The 19861-nt window shown below is 40.9% G+C and overlaps 1 protein-coding gene across 26 annotated transcripts in view; it reads left to right on the top strand.

Annotated features, from left to right (window-relative positions):
- SLMAP (sarcolemma associated protein) overlaps positions 1–19861 on the top strand; it is a 69779-nt gene that overhangs the window by 2707 nt on the left and 47211 nt on the right. For 2 of the 26 annotated variants that reach the window (XM_085516385.1, XM_085516384.1), the window contains one exon: positions 7774–7935. The exons of 11 other annotated variants lie outside the window; for them this stretch is intronic. In XM_085516385.1, coding sequence (XP_085372511.1) covers positions 7774–7935 — 162 coding nt within the window. Of the gene's footprint in view, positions 1–159; positions 624–650; positions 711–1445; positions 1784–2546; positions 2777–7773; positions 7936–10030; positions 10338–13067; positions 13201–19861 lie in introns of those variants that run through there. 13 more of the 26 variants (XM_085516410.1, XM_085516405.1, XM_085516382.1 and 10 more) reach the window with 12 other exon arrangements.

Genomic DNA, 19861 nt, shown 5'->3' with positions numbered 1-19861 from the left:
ATGTATATATAGGTCTGCCCAAGTTGTTTTTGCCGTAGTGGTTGTAAACATTTCTTAGAAGCTTATCAATAAGACTCTTACCAATATTGCTTTTCTGAGAGATAAGACCGTGAAATGTTAACTTAATAACAAAGAGAAATCCTTGAGAAATGTAAAAATAGTTCATGAATCATCTGGGGCCAGGCGCTGCTAAGCTGTGTGCTTCGATGGCAATGGCAGATCCTGCATTCCCAGCCTGTGCTCTCTGCTGCCTCTCCAGCCGCCTTTCTGCTGTGCCGCTGGTTTTTTTCCTTGAGGGTTTGGAGTTGTGTTTGTTTTGTTGTAGTGAATCATGTGAATGGTCCTGTGTGTGCTACATAGTCTGCAAATAACTGTATCAGCGTAATCTGTAGGGAAGGGTGGAAAGAGGCGAGGGAGCATTAGTAAAGTATGGGCAAGACAACTGGTTAGTAAACAAACTTTTTGAGGCAGAGACAACCTCGAAACTTAGTATAAGGGCAGTCCATATGTGCAAAAAGCTGCCTTGTAGTAAGGAGATAATGCCTGTGTCACACCAGCATTAGTAATGATAAAAGTGGGATGAGTCTTCAAGGCCACAAGAAAACAGCAGCAGTTAAAAGTAGGTATTTCAAATTGCATTTGTTTTTTGGAGTGTTTTTATGTAAACCTGAAAATACGTAAAAGGAGTGGAGGGGGAAACCTGTACTCAGGTTTGTGATTGTTTTTGTGCTTAGCAGTGCATTTATAGAAAAACAGCATAATGTCTCTTCTTGCTTGTCTTTATAGAAGCAGTTTGTTGTGTCCTTTCAATTGTAGGTTTTTCATACAGCACTAAAATTAGAATCTTAGGCTTAGACCTGATTATTATTTTTATTTCTTTATCGGTTAGGGGGGAATAGTTACGAGTTAATCTTTGTAAGAGAGGCCTGTAACAGCAGTCACCAGGTATGTAGGACGTGGATGATGTGCTGAGCAAGCAGTGTTCTGCAAAGTGTGAATCAGAGCACATGAAAGCATGCTATGCTTCCTCAGCTTCTGTCACTGCAGAAGGGCAGGAACTCTTAAGTGCTCAATTGGAATAGTCTTAAAACTGATTTTTGTGTGTGTATGTGTGTTATATTATATTAGCAAGTTGTGAATGTTTGATAGTTTGTATGCGACTTCTGCCAGACTGGAATGCTTGGTAGAAAAAAACTGGATTTCCAGTGTATTCAGACTTTCAAGAATAAAAGTTTGTTGATTCATCTAGTGCCTTAGGCTGATTAATGGGAGAGTCTTTCATAGCAGAGAATGTGGCTGTATGAGAACTAAAGGATCATTTTATAACAAAAGAACTATGAATTATTGGTCATCGTTAGCTGAATAAAGTTGTGTAGGTGCAAGATTTCCTGGCAGAATGGCAGCTAATACTGCTGCTTTCATTTCATTCGGTGTGGCTAGTAATTGAGTTAAACAGTCTCATGTTATCTTGGTTACAGAAGTGCTAATTAGTAGATTAAAAGCCAAATAGTCAATATGCCAGCAGATAAAATTTATTAAGGCTGTACTTCATGGCTTCTAGCCTTACATTATGTGGAATAAAAGTGTGAAAGAGTGTTCCCTGCAGGGAGCATCGTCTTCAAAGAGAACAAAAAGCCCCAACCCCAAAGGCAAGGCCAGGGCAGAGCAGGTGGCTCAGCTGTGTGTTGGTGCTTGGGAAAATCTTGCAACAAGTTTTGGAACTCATCCCTGGGCACGTGAGGGAGAAGGTGACTTGGCAACAGTCAGCATGGACTTTGCAGGGGTAAGTCGCCTCCGGTGAGGTGTCTTGCATAGATCCTGGTATTCATGGCAGTGGGACAGTGCTCAGCAGTGTGACAGAGCAGCAAAGAAAGATAAGACTGTGTTGGGTTGTACTGCTGGCTCTGCCCATGTTATTATCTCCGTCAGCATTTTGTTAGGTTGTGTGTAGGGTCCTACATGTAATTTACACAACCAACACAGGAAATTCATTGGTATGTTGTTTTTGTTTGTTTTTCTTGTACAAGGGATACAAATATATTGATGGGGCAAGAAAAAAGTTGTAAAAAGGAGTCATGTTGTTCACATAGTGATATGCTTACAGTGTGTGGGGGTCATGAATTTGGCAAGGTTTGAGAAGTGAAGGGTAACTTCTCTGGACGTGGTGTTTGTTCAGAAGTGTTTGGATAATTCTGTTTCATAAAACTTAGTGGGATATGGAAAGTGGTGGTTGGGGGCTGTGGGCTTTTTATCAAATTGTTTCTGCTGTGTCTTGCAGAGATTTCTGTGCAATGCTCTGTTCTGCTCAGTGCTGATCTCTGCAAGAGATGCTTCATTTCTCATTATCAGTAGCATTTCTTTAGATTGCTGCTGTCTGCTCTTTATTTTTTGTCTAATGCCTCTTCATCTTTGTTACAGTTGTTGTCTTTGAGAGCTGAACAGTGCTTTCACTATTTTCAGTGGTGCTTTGTGCTCACAGTCTGCAGTGTCTGTTGAGAGGCACTTTATCTTCCAGACGTTGTTTATTCCGAGTGCCCTGCGAGACGGAGCTCTTCCATAATGTTCCAAGGTTAAATTTTACAGAGAGCAGTGAGATCAGCCAGTCCTCACAGATATGCATTAATATTTTTATGCAAGAGGTTATCACCCTAAATGATCTATCCATTTTTATGCTGGTATAAGATGGGCATGGGATGGGAGCTGTGTTTCATCAAACTACACCAAAATGCCGGTACCAGACGTGGTGCAGAAGGGCTGCTGGCCGTTTATTGTGGAGGTGAGCTGCTGCTGAAAGGATTTCCCTGCAGTGATACCATCTAGAGCCAGTGCTGCAGAGCTAATACTGTAATTCTTGGAGCTGATCCATTGCAGTCATGGTACATCTGTACTGTGCCAGGAACACCAACACATCGATTAGGTTTTAAAAACAAACAAAAATCCCTTTTGTGTTTGAAATGAATTTTTACAAACCTCAAATGAATTATGTTACTTAGCCGTGATAAAGGCTGGTTAATGTGTTTTCCTTAGGCCTCTAGTGGCGTGGTTTGGGCTCGCTCCTGGTCCCACGCTTACAAATATAAGACTTTCTAAACCACTTTGATTATATATCTTTCGAAGTTTTACTTTGAAAAACTTGCGTGCGTTGTTTGCAGTGATCCATTCATCTTAAGCAGGCAGACTCATTTTGCACTGCAAAAATGCTTTTGGTTTGTCCTTGTCCTCTAATTTTTTCTTACTGAGTTTGGAAAGTTTAGATCGCTTTGTTGTCTAATAAAAGTAATTGAAATCAACTCTAAGTAGCACACTGACACAGCTGATCTCTGCTGTCTCACATGGCTACTAAATTATGTGGTTGTCTGTGGGTCTGTTTGTTTATTAGTCAGATCAAATAATTGCTTTCTGATGATATTTCTAACATGCTGAGTTTGGACTCGACATAACTGAAGTTTAGTGAAGTCCTACTGTGGCAAATCTTGTTCTCAACTTGTCTGTCTTCTCAGTGGTATTTGTTCTTGTAGCAGAACCGATGGAGGAAGGCTGGCAGAAATCGAGTTTCTATCCAGCATAGGCAAGCATTTTTTGTCTGGTTTGCAGGTGGGAACCTCAGGTGGAAAGGCTGTAACTTCATAAACCCCTGCAACAGCATCTGTCTGCCTGCCAGAGAGCAGTGAAATGACTGTGGTGGAGCCAGATGATCAGATACAATTTTTGTGCTACATTGCACCAGGCACACATATTGGATTAAGTGATTCCTCAGAGTTCGTTTTGCTCTTGAAGAAACTGAACTTGCAGCCTTATGGTAGAAAAAGTCCAAAATGCTGAATTAACGCTGGTTGAGTGGAAAAGCACAGTGAACACAAGCAACATTTGCAAAATGTAAAAATTAACTATCCTTGGCAAATCCCTGTGCTGCTTATAGTGAAGGGCACATAGAACTTAGTGTCTTTGCCAAGCCAAGTTATGTACTGGTTAATAGTTCAGTTCCCTGTGTTCTCATTGTTATTATTGAAATGTCTCTTCCATAAGACAGAAAATGAATGCGAGGGCTGAAGATATAAAAGTTGTGGGTGTGTGTGGGGTGTATTGACTGGTAACCTTTTTAAGGGAAGGAATAGAAATGCTCGTGTTTCATAGCAGAGAAGGAAATCGTAATTAGAGGCCAAATAAATATTTGTACAGCATCTTTGGAAGACGTCTCCTGGCTCTGCAGAGCTGGGATGTTTGCTTCTGCCTGTTTGCCTTTAAAATTTCTGGTGACTTGCCCCATAATTTCTGGCACAATTAATTGGCCACTCCCTCCTGATTTGGCTGTTGGCTGTAATAGGTGAATGGACTTAAGGACTGTAGCGTTGTAAATCGTTTCTGGCAGTGCTATTACTTGCAATTTTATTTTAGTGTTTCTACATTTAGATTTATCTTTTCCTACTGCTGGAGAGATGTGGCCTTTCAGGAGGATTAATGAATTACTTGTAATTCTTCCTATTCTAAATTCTGTTTGGGAAAGGAAAATAAGGGTTTTTTATATTTGTACATGAAAGAATCCATTCTGCAGACAAGCTGTTCTTTCTGGTCTTTGATCTTGATAGGTAGTTGTGGCCCCTTGTTATTTTCTTACTATCATTACAGGGACTCCATTTGCTAAATGACAGAGGGTTTTTAAGGCTACGTGGAGTCAGTATAATCACATATTATCAAGGGGCAAACTATGAGTTTGTTGAAATGTTTTTTGTTTCTATGGATTCCAGAGCTGTAAGTCATTAAGCATAGTTAGGGCGGCATCTGCTTTGAAGGAAGTTACACCACTGTGAATGAGGACCACCAAATTGTGGTACAAGGACCTATTTTCACAGAATAAGTGATGCTGGAAGTCACATAGCCCAATCCTGAGCTCCAAGGTAGGACTAAGTAGATTGTTTGTGGGCATGGGGTTAGAATTTGAGGTATAGAATTTAATCTGTGGGTGCTTTGAATAAAATTTCTGAGAACAGAATCAGAAGTACTTGGTAGGTTGGCTCTTACTCTGTGTTGCTGTTGTCAATTCAGGTATGTTCTGAGGATCTTCAGCTTTCAGCGTCTGTAAAATTCCCAACAAAATATGTCAGGTGGAGATTCTCTTGTTAGAAAAGGAGTTCTGTATAAAAGGCAATATAGTAATGTTCCTAGTTCCATAGGGGTGGAAATAATACAATACTTTCACTTACAGCTCTCAACCACGACTTCCTTTTTAAAAGCTCAAAGAGGAAATTGGTATCTTTAAATCTTCCTCTTCGAGAACTTTTCCTCGACTGCATATTCCAGAGTTTCTGAAAGAGGCAGGAATAGAAATCATCGTAGAAAGAGGATGTCTGCTTTTGGACTCTGTGTGATTAGCTGACACAAGGTAAAGCTACAGTGGTGCTGTTTAACAGGACTTTTGTTAGGGCTATCAATATTGTTTGTAATCTAGTGCCAGTAATTTGGTCAGTGGACAAAGGATCTCCCTATGGAATTAAAGGAGGAACTCATACTGCTGTTATGTTAGCACAGGAACACATGGATATCCTAAGTCTCTTTGACTGCTCTACACCATCAGCTTCATCCTTATTTTTAGTTAAGTTCATACGTCTGACTATTACTTTGAAAATCAAAACTGTGTCTGCTGCATTTGGGTAGGTTTTTAATTTACAGGTAGGCGGAAGGGGAAAAGCTCTTGGTGTGTTCTGCTTTGTATTGACTTATAATGACAACTTAAAACTTGTGTTCTATTTTGGTACTGAACATCTACTGAAGTCAGTACAGGTTATACAACATATCTTATTGCACAATGCTGTCTTTAATATAGATCTGCCTTTTAGCTGTAGGTTCACTTCATCTGACCCCACGTTCCGGAGATGGGTTTGAAAGGCATTAGTTTGGTTAAAACAAAAGAGAAATTTAAAGAAAGATCCCAAACCTCCTCTGCAACCAACCAAAACATAACCTGCCCTAATGCAGCTGTCCTGGTTTCTTTGAGCTACTCTGTGTGATCAGATTGCATTCCTGTGTGTTCTTCTGGTCATCCTTGTGCTGGGATTTTCCCTGCTTCATAGCACAGAATAAATGTGCCTGAACTCGAACAGTCTTGTCTGCAGATGCACAGAGAGGTGGGGTTGTATCATGTCCCCTGGTTGATCAAATGAAAATGCATTTGATTTCCTTTTTTGCGAAGCTTTATGTTGAGTCTTCCTAAGGTAGATGTTGGATGACTTAGATGGTGATGTAAGTTTTATGATGTAATCTTAAAGAGTCTTGATGACTAGTCTTTCTTGTGAGATCTGTAACTTGTGCTCTTTGATGTATTTTGTAGTTTAAACTTGTTGTACGTGTATTCCTTATATTGCAGTTTTGTTTCCAAAAGATTTACAGAAATAATTGCTTTTCAGTATCCACTGAAAACCTATAATGAGGATGTAATTTTGAGCCTAATGTTAGGGGAGCTGTAATCTTGTTACATTATTTCAGTGATCTGTCTGCTGGTGTCATGCCTCAACCTAAATTAAGTCTAAAAAGTATGTTACGTAACCCTGCTTTAAATATTGCTTTAGACAGTTCTTATATAGGTGAGAAAAGCTGAGTGGAAATTATATTGTTTGCTTCCCAGTGCAAACATTTGCAGTCAACAGAAAGATTTGAGAAATAGTAAGTGCTCGCTAATTCTTGTGGATAAAAGGATTTTATTCCATCGTTATGTTCATGCTGAGGTTTCCCAAATGCTCTTTTTCATGAGGTGGTTGTGGTTGAAGACCAAGCCCGTGCTGTGCTACATGAAAGTGCTGTGTAACTGTTGGCAGTGCTCAACATCTCTGATATTTTAGTGATCTCAAACCAAAATCCATTATCTGCATCCAAAAGGAAGCTCTTGCTTTTTCTAATTCTTGATGGAGTCTCACTTTGGTTGAAGAAAAGAACACTGGTAATAAATCAGCACAGGGTGAGCTGAGATGTAGATGTACTGCATGCACTCACACAGCTGCCTGGAGTGTCGGTCCTTTAGCTGTGTCAGTGAGCTGGTCTGAGGGCTTGTTTAATTCCTCTAGCAAGTTCCTGTGTTTAATGCATGAGCTACATGGACTCTAGCTGGTGGAGAGATCCAGTTCTCCTGACAGAGCAATTTTTGAGCAATTGAAAGTGTCAGCTGCACTGGAGTTTTACTTTTTTAATGCAGTGTTTGATGTATGAGCTCTGTTTGTTGGCAACAAAGGGAGGAGAAAGTTTATCTGCTTTGAAGAAGAAGCCTTTGGAAAGAGCTCTGTGACCTTGCTCAAGGAAGAGCTCCATTGGGAGGGATGCCTCGTATGTTTATTCTATATAACCATGAGCATGAAGTCTGAGCACAGCTTCTTTAGAGTGCAAAGTGCTCAGATACCTGCCTACCCTTAAGGCATAGTAAGGGCATTATCATTTAAATGCCTAAATTACAATAATTAACATTGTTGCTTACTGTACTAAGGGTGTATTGGGCCAAATTTAGGAGTTTTGAAAACATTGTCATTTAAGTACTTTGGTTGATTGTTTTTCTTAAGTATTATGACTTCAAGGCCTGAAAAATAGACATGAAGGATTGCTTTTTCTTAAGTAAACTATTAAACATTTTTCTGATGTTCTGATATAACATTTAGGTAAAACTTAGACGTGCCCTATAGCAGGAAGCTTGTATGTCTTACCATTTTTCTGCAGTGCTAATGAGAAATTAGCTAACACAGACTGTGGTAGAACATAAGGATCTACCTTATCTTCTTGCTGTCTGATTTCAAGCACCGCTTTCTCACTGGGCACTGCACAGAGTTTACACGTGGCTTCCTGAAAGTCGTCGTGACCCTGACTGCTGCCTTCCTCCCACTGCTGCTCCTGCTGTGGCTGTGTCCCATCTCAGCTGCAGCCTTGGTTCCTTCCATATTTTGTCTGCATGGATTCAAGGTAAACTTTGCATGGCTGATGAAATCAAGGGCAAGCATTGTGAGAGGCTCGAGAGAGAAAACGGGGGGAAGGAGTGAGGTGAAAAGCTAGACACAACTCTTCTGATCCCATATCTCAGACTCCTAACATGAGCAATTGCTTCTTGAGACTGCGAGCTATATAGAAAGGTCTGGAAGCATTTAGGTACTGTGGGGAACAGGAAGCACCTCTGTACAGTCAGGTATGAGAAGTGTGGGAGTGAGCTTTGTACAGCACTTAAGCACAGATGAATTCTCAGTATGAGGGATAAACAAATGGGTTTTGTTTAAATTTAATTAAACACCAGAACAGTGAATGCAGTGTGGGATTCGATTCCATTGGAAATTTAGGGAAGATGATGGGATACAGAGAAGATGACTGAAGTTGCAAGTGGATGAAGCTGTGAAAAGGGGAATATTGAAACTTTAGAGCAGTTGAAGTTGGATTACGTGCCTCAGGTTGCAAATTGCTCCTAAAACACAACAGGAAACGTGTTATCACTTCTTCTTTTTAAAATTTACTTCTGTGTTAAGCTTAGTGCTTGAAGAGCAGACTTCTATGCTGCTGGGAAAAAGTCATCTTAAAAGTTACAAATATCATTTAAGGTAACAAAGTTTTTCCTTGAACATTTTCTGTTTAATGTTTGAATGTTTCATTTCTAAGGATGCGTATTTCTCTCAGCTTAATTTCTGAAGTTCTGTCCAAGTATTTTGAAGGCATCAAGCAGAGCCATCCCTGTGAGGGTGCAGCAATAGCATTTGTTTTGAGCCTTTTGTAAAGCAGATTAGAATTGCCTTGGTTGGACAGACTGCTCTGATGGTTGTAGATTTGCAGAGTGACTCTTAGCATAATGAAAAGATTGTATTGCTTTAAAATGAATTGGGTGTGTTTCAAAATAAGAGCATTTTAGGAAATTAATTTTTTTTTATTGAATCAAGGTGATTTGAGGTTTTTTTTATGTTTTATTTTATTAAGTGCTTGAAGTGAGTTAGGGAATGAACTCTTCTGGTGCTGGTGTGTATTCAATCCTCAGTTGGGCTGCATGGAAATCTGAGAGAAGCCGAGCAGTTGAGGTGGTATGGAAATACCCATTGACTCACCTGGGCACGCCTCTTCCTGAGTTTGCAGGGCAAAGCATCGGTAACCTGCAAGTGACTGAGCCTTTAGAAGGAGGGCAATGGCGGAGTAAAACGTGATGGTTGTTCCTGAGAGTTCAGTGACAATTGTCCTCCTGGGAAAGAAGTGAATATGTGGCATTCTGGCCCTAACCCAGTGTTATAACACTGTTATTGCAACTTACAGAATGTTACTGTTAGGTGAATGGCTTTTTTAGTGATTAAAATACTCTTTTCAGTCAGTGAAAACTAGAGAAATAACTTTCCCATTGGTTGTTGGTTGTATGAATGATTGATTAAATACAGAGAGACTTTAAAACTATAAGAAGTTTAGTATGTTTGTAAATCATTTTAAACACAGCAATTAGATGTGGATAGAAACGCCCTCTAGTTTTCTTCCAGAATAATATCGCTGTGAGTTGTCCTGGGATTTTCCTTTTGTTTTGTTACTCTGAACTATTTCCGCGGCTGATCTGTTTACTGTTTCTGTTGTTTAAATACTGAAGCTAAACCTTTCAAAAGGAAGTGAAGAAAATGTCTCTGTTCCTGATTGAGCCTGTTAGGAAATGCTGAGGTTATAAAAGTGTTGAGAAACTGACGGAAGGTGACTGCTGCTGGCTGGTGTGCATCAGGCTTTGAGCTGGTTGGCGTCCACTGTGGTTGAGTGCCTGGGACTGGAGGCGTGGAGCTGCTGGAGTCTGCTGGGTGTGTTGGGCACTGTGTGGGTAGATAAGCTGTTCAAGCTGTCCGGCTTTGAATGAAGTATGAAAAGTGCAGTTGCACAGTGTGAGGGACTACTGCAATTAACAGAATAATTCTCTTGTACCTGGCTTTAAGAAAGAAAGCTTTAAGAAAGGCATGAAAAAAGCAATACATGAAATATACAAATGCTGTTTAAAAAAAAAAAAAAAAAGTTTTCTGTCCTTAAGAACAATTTCTTCTGCTTATGTCTGCAAGTGCAGCATCCCTTTGTTTTTAAGATACGTTCTGCTGAAGGCCAATCCTTATAGCACAGGGTGTCCTGTGCTGTGCTTCTGGTGGCTCACATGCTTTGGACACACTCAGATCCGTGGTGGGAAGGACCCGTCTGCGCTCAGTTCCTCCTCATGCCCAGTTTGCCTTCCAAGAGCAACCGAAGCATATCAGAGGGAAGAAGCTGGGGTGTGCTGTGGAGCAGCTCCTGGAGCAGATGGCTGGGAGAGGAGACAGACGTGTGTGCAGCACAGTGTGTCCACAGCATGGACCGAAGGAGGAGGAGGAAGGAGCTTGGTAGGGTGCAGATACATGGACAAGAAAGCAGATAATTGATTCCTGACACTTCCCTGGAAAGTTAGATTTGAATCTAACATTATTTGAAATAAAACATGGATAACATCTATGACTCCGTGATCTAATCCTAATAAAAAGTTCATTAAAACTTCATAGTAATACAAGGCTGCTCTACTTAATTATAGGTAACGTAAAAGACTCGCTGATTTTTCTTTAATCAAAGTATAAATAGTCTTGTCTTTGCTGTATTAAATTTAAGCTTGGATGACAAACCTCTGAGTATGTCAAAGCCTACAACTGAAGAGCAGGTGCGCTTTTTTTCTGTGGGAAGGCCGTGTTTGTATTGGGCACGCAGAATGAGTTTCATGTGAACTGAGTTTGAGGGCTCATCTGTTTTTGTTCCACAGAATAGATGTAAATGGGACTGATTTGACAAGTGCCTGAATGCACTGAATGTCTGTTCAATGACATTATCATTTTTAATGACTGCAGAAACCGAGCTTGAGGAGTTTTCTTCTGTCTTCTAGTGGAACTGTAGGTTTTGAAGTAATTCTTTAAGTGTTTCCCTTGAGTTACCAGTGCGTATCCTTCTCCCAGTCATTTTTCTTCTTGTTCTTTTAGTGAGTGACTGGTTCTGGTTTGCTTCAGTTTCTGGACTTTCCCTTTTGTTCTTCTGAGAGTCTGGATAACGAATGGGAGCCAAACTTGAGACATTAAATGTCAGGAACATGTTTCAAGAAATTGTGTAGCACTATTTTTGAGCTGCTGATTAGAAGTGGAAAAAATTCACGTGGCAATTCTGGCTCTTTTGGAGCATGTCTCTCTTCTGGTTAGATGTGCTTTCACCATTGATAGGAAGTTCACTTCCTATGTTTAATCTGAAAAGGCTTCGACACCTCTGATTGTTAAACGTGCTTACTTATTCTGAATGGAATTGCAGTAGCTTACATAACTTCAGTAGCAGGAACACTGAGGCTGAGAAACCTATTTTTCAAGTCTGAGAAGTACTGTGAGTGCTGTAGTTCATGTGTAAGGGCTTTAGACTGCAAAGATGGAGTTCACAGTATAGACAAGTACAATTAATGCCACTTCCATTGCGAAAAATACTTTCAGAAAATAAACCAGAAGACTGCTTGTCTTCTGATAGGTGAAAAAAGCACAGAATTGGTTCACTTTACTAAAATTGAATCTGAGTGTATGCAATTGCCCTCTAGTGGTTGCAGCTCAGGTTTAGATAGCAAAACGATTATGGTGCTGATAAGAGCAATATTACATTGTGCTCTGACCATTGTACAGTGCAGGAGTGGGGGTGTTTTTTTGACAGTGTTGAACAAGTGGAACTTGGAAGAAGTTCTTTTTGAAGTTGATGTTTGCTTTGCTTCAGAAAGAAGTGTGGCACATGGGGTGCAGAGCTGCACGGCTGGGTGCTGTGTGTGACATGAGCAGGCTGCTGTGGCTGCCTGTCCCACTGCTGGGCTGCCGGCCTGCTCTTCTGCTCCTGCCATATGTGGAAAGCACTTCTTTTGTTGACCAGGAGACTTCAAAAGGCGTTTGGGTTTCTTTACCCCATCTGAAGAATGAAAGTCATGGGCACAGTGTTATCAGCGTGATGTCCCTGCTGACTTTGTGGAAGTGGTGGCATATAACTAAGGAAAAGGCGTTGTGTGGGAAGCTGTGCCACGTTTGCAAACCTTTTAATCTGTAAACCCAGCGTACCCTGTATGTGATTTTTGCCCTTGACTAAGTCTGGTATAACTGGTGAGTCACCGCGTGTGCCGCTGAGCACACACACATCACAGCTCTGTGCACTCCCACTGCCATCCCCACAGCGCCTGGCTGGGCACCTGAAAATCACTTATCCCAAACCTGCTCCTATTCTGTCATGTTACTGGCAGACTCATCCCGATAAGCACACACATGCTCCAGGCCTGTTTTTCCTTAAGCTTTAAAAAATGTGCATTAAAAAATAACTTCTGTTATTGCTCACTCATAGATCTCAGAGGAGCACGGAATAACCTGCCTTTTGTTTTGTGAATACCAGCTTCCAATTGCTGCTTGCTTCAGAATTCTTGACTGAAGATTGAGCTGCACATAAGCTCAGCTCCCTCCCAGTCTGTGTTCGCTCTCCCTTTGCTGGAGGTACAGCTTGGCAATGCTTGCGGTACAAATAAACTCCCAGTTGTCAAATTTCTCCTCTATCTGGAAAATGAATTTTCCGTCTTCGGGTGGAGCCGCACCCTTCTGACAGTGTTTTGCTTCCAGTTAATTACATTAGTTCTCTGTACAGAATAGTGAAGTTCAAAACACAGAATGAAAAGAAGTCCCTTGCTGAAAGGGAGGCAGCTTCTTTGTAAGTTTATCGAGGTTTTTACAAGTTTTCTTTAAGTATTAATGAGAAAACTGCTTACCACACCACAGTTGTGTTTGGATGTGTTTGTGGAATCCAATGTGGTTTGTCTTTTTCTTATCTGAATGTGTGATCACTGGGAGGTCTTGCTGTCATAAAACAGCAGTAGTGTGGAATTAATGATGGTAGGTAAACACAGCAGTGCCTTATGTGGAAGGAATAAAAGTGGGGAAAGGTTGCAGTAGTTGCAGCAGATACTCCCTTTATTCTCTGTACAGTTAAAAAGCGAACACGTGAGAAGAGGAGCAGAGGAGCGTCGATGTAATGATTAACTCAAGGGAGAAACTTCAGTGTGTGCAAGATAGTTGGGCAGCTTTTGCAGTACTGCACCGACCTCCAAACGCCTGGGATTGTGCTGGGAGTTTGAGTTTGTTGATGGGTTACCTTCCTGCCTCCATCTAATTGATTCCATAGGGGAGATTTTCTCGTCTGGCCCTTCATCTGGTGAACTATCGGGTAACCTTGTTGGCTTCTGTTGTTTTCCATTTAGCTTGCAACTGAAAAATATAATTGCTGACAGGAATTCGATCAAACTTCTAAACTAAAATCTCCATTTTTGGTAATTAAAAAAAAAAAAGTATATATATAATTGAGTTGTCTGATTACTTCAGGAATTCTGAGGAAGCAGAAAAAATAGATAATGTTAGCGTTGAGTTTCTTGTCCTAATAGTCTCCTTTGCAAGATCCTGTTAGTATTCAAAGACTTCATTTTTTAAGCCATTCTTTCATTCATTTTCTGCTTGTTCTATCAGTTCTGCCTGTCCCTCAGCATTTTCTTACTAAAACAATTCAGCATTTCTTTTAATAAGTGTTATGAATCCTTGGGTTTATTTTCTGTTAGCGCAAAGCTTTACTAGTGTCAGCCTCTTAGAATTTAAGACTGGAAGAGATCAAATACAAAAGTATTTGGCTTTAGTCTGGTTTTAGAGGAAAGTATTCCTGCAAGGGAATCACGATGGAATATTTCTGCAAGAATTTGCATGTTGGAGCTCTTGTGTTATTTTACGTGGCTGTCCTAAACAAGTGTGAATTTTTTGGGTTGTGGCCTATTGAGTCTTCTTCTTTCTTGATTTTAAAGCCATAACTGATTAATAGAGAGAGCATCGTAACATGTCAGAAAGGTGCATTGCTGGTGTGTTCTCCCCAGGGTAAGTCTGAGTGCCATGGTGATAGAAGTTGATGTAAATTATACAGAGTAATCAGTGCCAATGATACATAGCCAAGGACGTGTCTTGTGTAACAAGAGAATGAGCTTTCTTAATGAAGCAGAGCAGAACAACTTACATGGCAACAAGTACAGTATCTGTTGGAAAACCTGCTTTAATGCAGTAGTTTGAGTCCCCAACACCAGCCAGGTAATGCGGAGCTACGGAGGCTTTTTCCAAGTACCTGTATGTTGTATAGGATGCTGTCATCAACGACACCAATAATGCAGAGTTAAGTCTCTTCATTATGTTGCTTTTGTATTCTGATGAGTCAAGTTGAACATCTCAGGACGATGTAATTTTTTTCTGGGAATTGCACTTTATTGTTCATTTATTTTAAAGTAGAGCTTGAAGCATCAAGATGTGTTAAAATATCTCAGCATCGGGTGCAGTGCAGATGGAAGTTTATTTCCTTTTTCCTCTCAAGACAATTACAACAGATGAGCAGTGAGCTGAGGGGTGCTTGGCAGGAACGTTTCTGCTTTGTCTGTTTTGAGAATGGGATTGCACCTCCTTTTCTGAGGCTGTCAGTGTTCTTCATCTATTCTGTGATTATCTTACAAGAGGAGGTTTCAAAGCACCATGTATGTGGGGTGACAGACTTTAAGATGCAGCTGTGAGGAGAATTAATCGAGGTTTTTTTCTTGTTGATATGAAGCTGACCAGCGTTCATAGCCAAAGGCTGATTTGGGAGAATTCTTGTGAAACCTAAGGACAAAAAGTTAAGTAAAAAGAGGTATTTTAAAGACCGGTAATTAGTAACTATGGTGACAGATGTCTTACTGTAGCGAGTCAGTCAGCTATATATAAACCAAATTACTTCTCGATTAGAACTCTTCTTCTAGATCTCATCTTTTTAAAAATAGCCTTTTGCATCAAAACTAGCGACATTGATGGAGAGAGATCTATTTTTGCACACTGTGCTCACATTTGGGGTTAAAAAAGGCTTTTTTTCCGGAGCATCTCGTCATCTTGTTCCTTTGGATGGTGTGTGCATCTCTGGATCACTTGTATGGTCTGAGGATGGGCTGGTGTTGCTGAGTAACTTCTGCCTTTTTGAACCATTTATTCCTCATTGTTGGATCACCACAGACAACTTTATTCAGTAAAAGCAGTGGTATTGTGCGTGGTGCCTGGGGTTGTGTCATATCACATCCTACAGCAGCAGCCGTCTACATGAATGCTTATTGAGGTATGAGGTGTTACAGTGTAATAAAGTGCATTCAGGACTCATTCTTCTGTGACGGGGAGTTTTACTACGATTTGCAGTTACAGAATGTGAAAATTGGGGTGTTTTTAAATTCATAGCTCTCAAACTGGAGTATAAATTGCTTCTCAAAGTAGTGTGTGAGGTTAAGAGTGTGTCAGCAGCTCTGCTAGAGGAGCAGGAGGGCAGGTGGGTTAGCAAGGATAACCTGCCTTCCTGATGGTGATTCTGTTCTTGTTGGTTCTAGTTCAAAAAACAATAGTAACAGAAAAGCCCAGACTCAGACGCCTTTAGTGCAGAGCATGGGATGAGAGTTCAGCCCCTAAGTTCAAGCACCTCTCCTGGTATGAGCTGTCACTTAAACACTGTCGTGTGGAATACAAAGTATTGCTAAGGCTCTTGAATAGCATTTCTGTTAACAGTGACTGTTTCCTAATATAAAAATAATAACAATAATAACAATAATAACAATAATAATAATAATAATAATAATAATAATCCTTTTAAAATAAATGTTTGGCATCCCATTTCTGAATTTTCCTCATCCAAAGCAGATGACGTGGGCTGCAGTGGGTACTGGAGAACAGTACAGTGCTATTGGCTGTGGTCACCTTGGGTCCTGAGCTTTCCTTCTCCAGGTCGTTACAGCTGCTGGCAAACATGGGGGTTTAATGCTGGTTTAGAAAGTCAGTTGTGCCGCATGATGGGCCTGACATAGAGGTGGTATTTCTCTGCAAACACACTGTAATGTGGTTGGTTTTGTTTGGTCTTAGTGTGTGCGTACATGAAAACTTACAGTGTATCGTTATTGAAAATTCTGCTAAGTGTAGATTCAGAACTCAGTTGCTAAAGTAAGCACTGTGGCACGGTGCATCAAAAGGAAGGTCCTGACCAAATTATTATTGGGTATGGCACGCCTGGAAGTGTCTGCTCAGTTCTGTTGAGAGAGGTGACCTTTCCATACAAAGGAGAACATGAGTATAACCTGTGGCTGAGTACTGAGCACAGCTGGAGCTGTTGGGGTCTGGCTGCTCGGTGCTGCCCTGTCCCAGCTGTGCTTCCTCCTCCCTGGCCTTCCAATCCTAGACAGCCCTGTGCCCATTTCAGGCAAAGCCTGCTGAGATCACGCAAACAAAAGCTGAGCTGAACACGAGGCCTGCAGTGAATTTGAGAGCACTCAAGCTATCGGGGCATGGCAAGCAGCAAAGCAATTCATACTTCAGAGCACTTCAGCTACATCCAGAAAAGGTTGTCTGTTTATAACCAGACTCAGTTATGCTGGCACGAAGCTGCTTTTACTGCTACAGTTTATTTTGCTTGACAACAGGTATGAGCGGCCAGCAGGGTTGTCCTGGTAGTACAGTCAACAAACCTTCAAGGTGGGAACAGGACAGAGCTCTCGGTCAGCAGAAGGACACGTTCCCTGCTCCCTCCCTCTCCTCAGCTGCCTCCCTGCATTTCACTGGCTGTGTCTGCCATGGGTAGCTAGAATCATTTCAGAACTGGTCTGCTGAGATCTCACAAATTAAAGCACTGGTTTTGTTTCCAAGTAGTTCAATGAGCAAAGAGCTATTAGATCCACGTGTTTAACTAACATAAAACTAAATAGAAAAGCAGTTTTGCTTGATGTACCCCACCCTGCGAATTATGCTTGCTTATGGAGAAAAATACTTTTACTTCCTTGATAGGTGGGTGGAGTTAGCGAGTGAGTGGAAAGGAATTTAGGATGTGTCTAAGCAGACCAGAATGAGGAACTCAATCATTTGAATCTGGAGATAATTTAGCATTTGAACTTCTGTCATCTATCTTACAGCCAAAGGATCAACCTGGAATTTGTTGTGGTTAGCACAGTGTGCTCCGCTAGTGAAACTGCTGCTCCCACATCCAGAAAGCACTCAGTATTAATATTTGAAGGAATGTAAAGTGACCTACTAACTGTATGGGAAAAGAAACCTTCTGGCTGCAGTGTGATAAATGTTGGCCATATTGGTTTGTCTCGTTCTAAGATACTTGTTTGTAATGGAGATTGTACAAAGCCAAAATAATTCACTTCTTAGTAGAGTACTTAGTATGAGACAGGTCTGCACAGTTGTGTCTCAATCAATTTTGGAGTATTGCAATTTTTAGATCCCCATTTATTTGCTACATGTGAGTGCTGGCTTTAGTCCAGTGCATTTGTACTACCAGCATTAATTGTTCAATGATTGCTATCTCATCTCTAGCATGAGCCAAGTGAAGAACCTGTTGACTTTTGGTGTAGAATTGAATGGCTTTATTACTGTAGGTGTCACCATTGCTTCTCCTTTCTCATTCTCAGTATAACAAAAAGATGAACTTGTCAGCTCCTCAGCATCAGAATTTGACATATTTTGATCTTTCTGGACTAAACTAATGCCTTGAGACTTGGGAGGCTCTTTGTATATCTGTAACAGCATAGGCAGTGAAGATGTATTGAGTGTACTGATGGTTGACTTTTGTAAGGACACAATGGCCTATATTTTGGTGCCTCTTGTTGTGTAGCAATTGCAGTGTAGCAATGGAACAAGGGTGGCATACAAGCGTGTGCTGCGGTCTGTGTCTGCATTTATAGAAGTAGATTTCATTCCATTCATGGAGTGAATCTCACATCTGTGTAGATGAATTCCCTCAGTTCTTCAGTAATTCTCTATGATTTTCAGTGTAATTGCCCTGAACAGATGTTTCAAGTTGATGGAGTAGCAGTAATGTGCTCTTCAAATGGAAAAGGGAGGCTTTATGTAGTGATTGCAAATGTTCTGTGAATCAGGATGATCACTGTTTTTTACATGCTGCTTCCTGCAGTATTGGTGTATTTCCATCCTGGAAGAGGCTTCAGGGTGTTTTTGTACATTGTGTTGAACTTGGAGTGGTTATTGTAAGAATTTTTGGAAAAAAAAGCCCACTATTTGAATGATCGATAACTCATTTATAGAACACTTTTTAAACACTGATTTCTTTTTGTCCTCTATGTGAAGCCTTCATTTCCATCTTTACCTTGTGCCATGTAACCAACAGCTCTGTAGCAGGAGAAGTCTGGCCTTGGGCTTCTGAATGTGTGATCATTTACCATACATGGCTGGTTTTGGAGATTTTTATCTTGCTCTGAGAAAGCTAAAATGTTAATTTTAGTGAGTTAATTAACGAGTTCATTCTTGATTTCTTTGGCTAATTCTAGAGCTTCATGTTAAATTTCTGGATTGATCCTTAGTGATGTAATGTGGTGGGTTGAAAGAAATGCTGTATAGAGTCAAAATGAAGGTATAGAAGGGAGTGGTTGCTAAAAGCAAGTTTTGTAGGAAGAGGCTAAAACAAAATGCATCACTTGTACCGTAACGAAATCGATGTAATTAAGCTACTGAAAGAGCGTGCTTCTTTCTTTTCAAGATTTCCATTGCATCTCTGAGCCCATCGTTTGTCTTTTGAGTTCCCTCAGCAATGTCTCATGCAATACCAGAACAGCACATGGCGTGGGGGAAAACAAACACAAAAAAAGCCAGAAATTGACATCTTACTTTCTCACTCATCTGGCTAAGTAAGGAATTATCTTAAGCCTCCCTCCTGGAAATAGTGTGTTAGTTCTGTGGTGGCTATTAAGCAGAATGGTTGTTTATTTGGTTTGGTTTTATTTCTTTGAAAATTCTCCTACGTTCCATGTGTAAAGCTACAATCTGGATCATTGCAATTTTCTGACTCCCTCATATCACCAAGAATCCATACACTGTCTGTGCACAGAAGTAAAATGTAGACTGTGATCTGCAAGCTGTTGGTACTCTGAGTCATTGACCTAAAAAGCGGTGGGACTTCACTGGTGTAAGGTTTTTCTGTCACGTAGGTCGAAGCAGAGGAGGTAATTTTGTTCAGTTTGCGAAGCTCAGCAGAAACCTCGAGTATGATCAATACCACATAATACCTTGTAAAACACCGTGGAAACAAAATTCTAATACTTTGGAAGTCCCCTAAGGAGGTTCTAACTAATATGGGCTGTCCTGGGGAAGCTTGATTTCAAAGTAACATCTTAAATTTAGTGGAAGCAGCATGATAAGGGCAATTAAGTGAGTTAATTAATGAGGTATAAATGAGAGAGGATGCAAACAACCATGAAAACATAAGTGACCACATCATAACATGGACTAGAATTTGTTTCTCTGTCTGAGAAGGCATTATGATACTGGAAAGTAAGTTTCTTAAATAGTTGTACATTGCCTCAGATGGAGGGGAAAGAGCCATTGGAGCCACACGTATCATTGTCTGAATTAAAGGTGCAGTAAATCTTTAACAGTCTTCAAAGGTTCTGCCCTCACCTGTCCCAGCTGCACTCAGCCCTGATGTAAGGCACAAGAGAGCTGAGTTTTTAGTTTGTTCTGGAGGGAGATGTGAATTACGAAACCAGGTGTAATTAGGGCTGCACATACTGCCCTTTGTTCTGGCACTACCAGGTTAAGCAGAGTTTGCGTCAGCTCTCCAAACTGGTTTGCTGGGGCTAACAGTGCTTGAGCCAGTGCAGCGGTGGAGGTGGTGGTGTGACTGCACTGAGCACGGGGCAGAGAAATGCCTTTGGTTGTGTCAAAGCCGGCACTGCTGCTGGACCTGGGCGGTATGCACTGTAAGCAGGGGTGCCTTCATGGATGGCACTGCATTACACAGGAGCTGGTAACAGGCACTATGCAAACTGGAGAGCCCACCTAGT

This window comes from Coturnix japonica, chromosome 15 (genome assembly GCF_054131305.1).
Source record: "Coturnix japonica strain WE chromosome 15, WE-NBRP24, whole genome shotgun sequence".
In the NCBI taxonomy this organism is placed as follows: Eukaryota; Metazoa; Chordata; class Aves; order Galliformes; family Phasianidae; genus Coturnix; species Coturnix japonica.
This window is presented reverse-complemented; position numbering and strand designations above follow the sequence as displayed.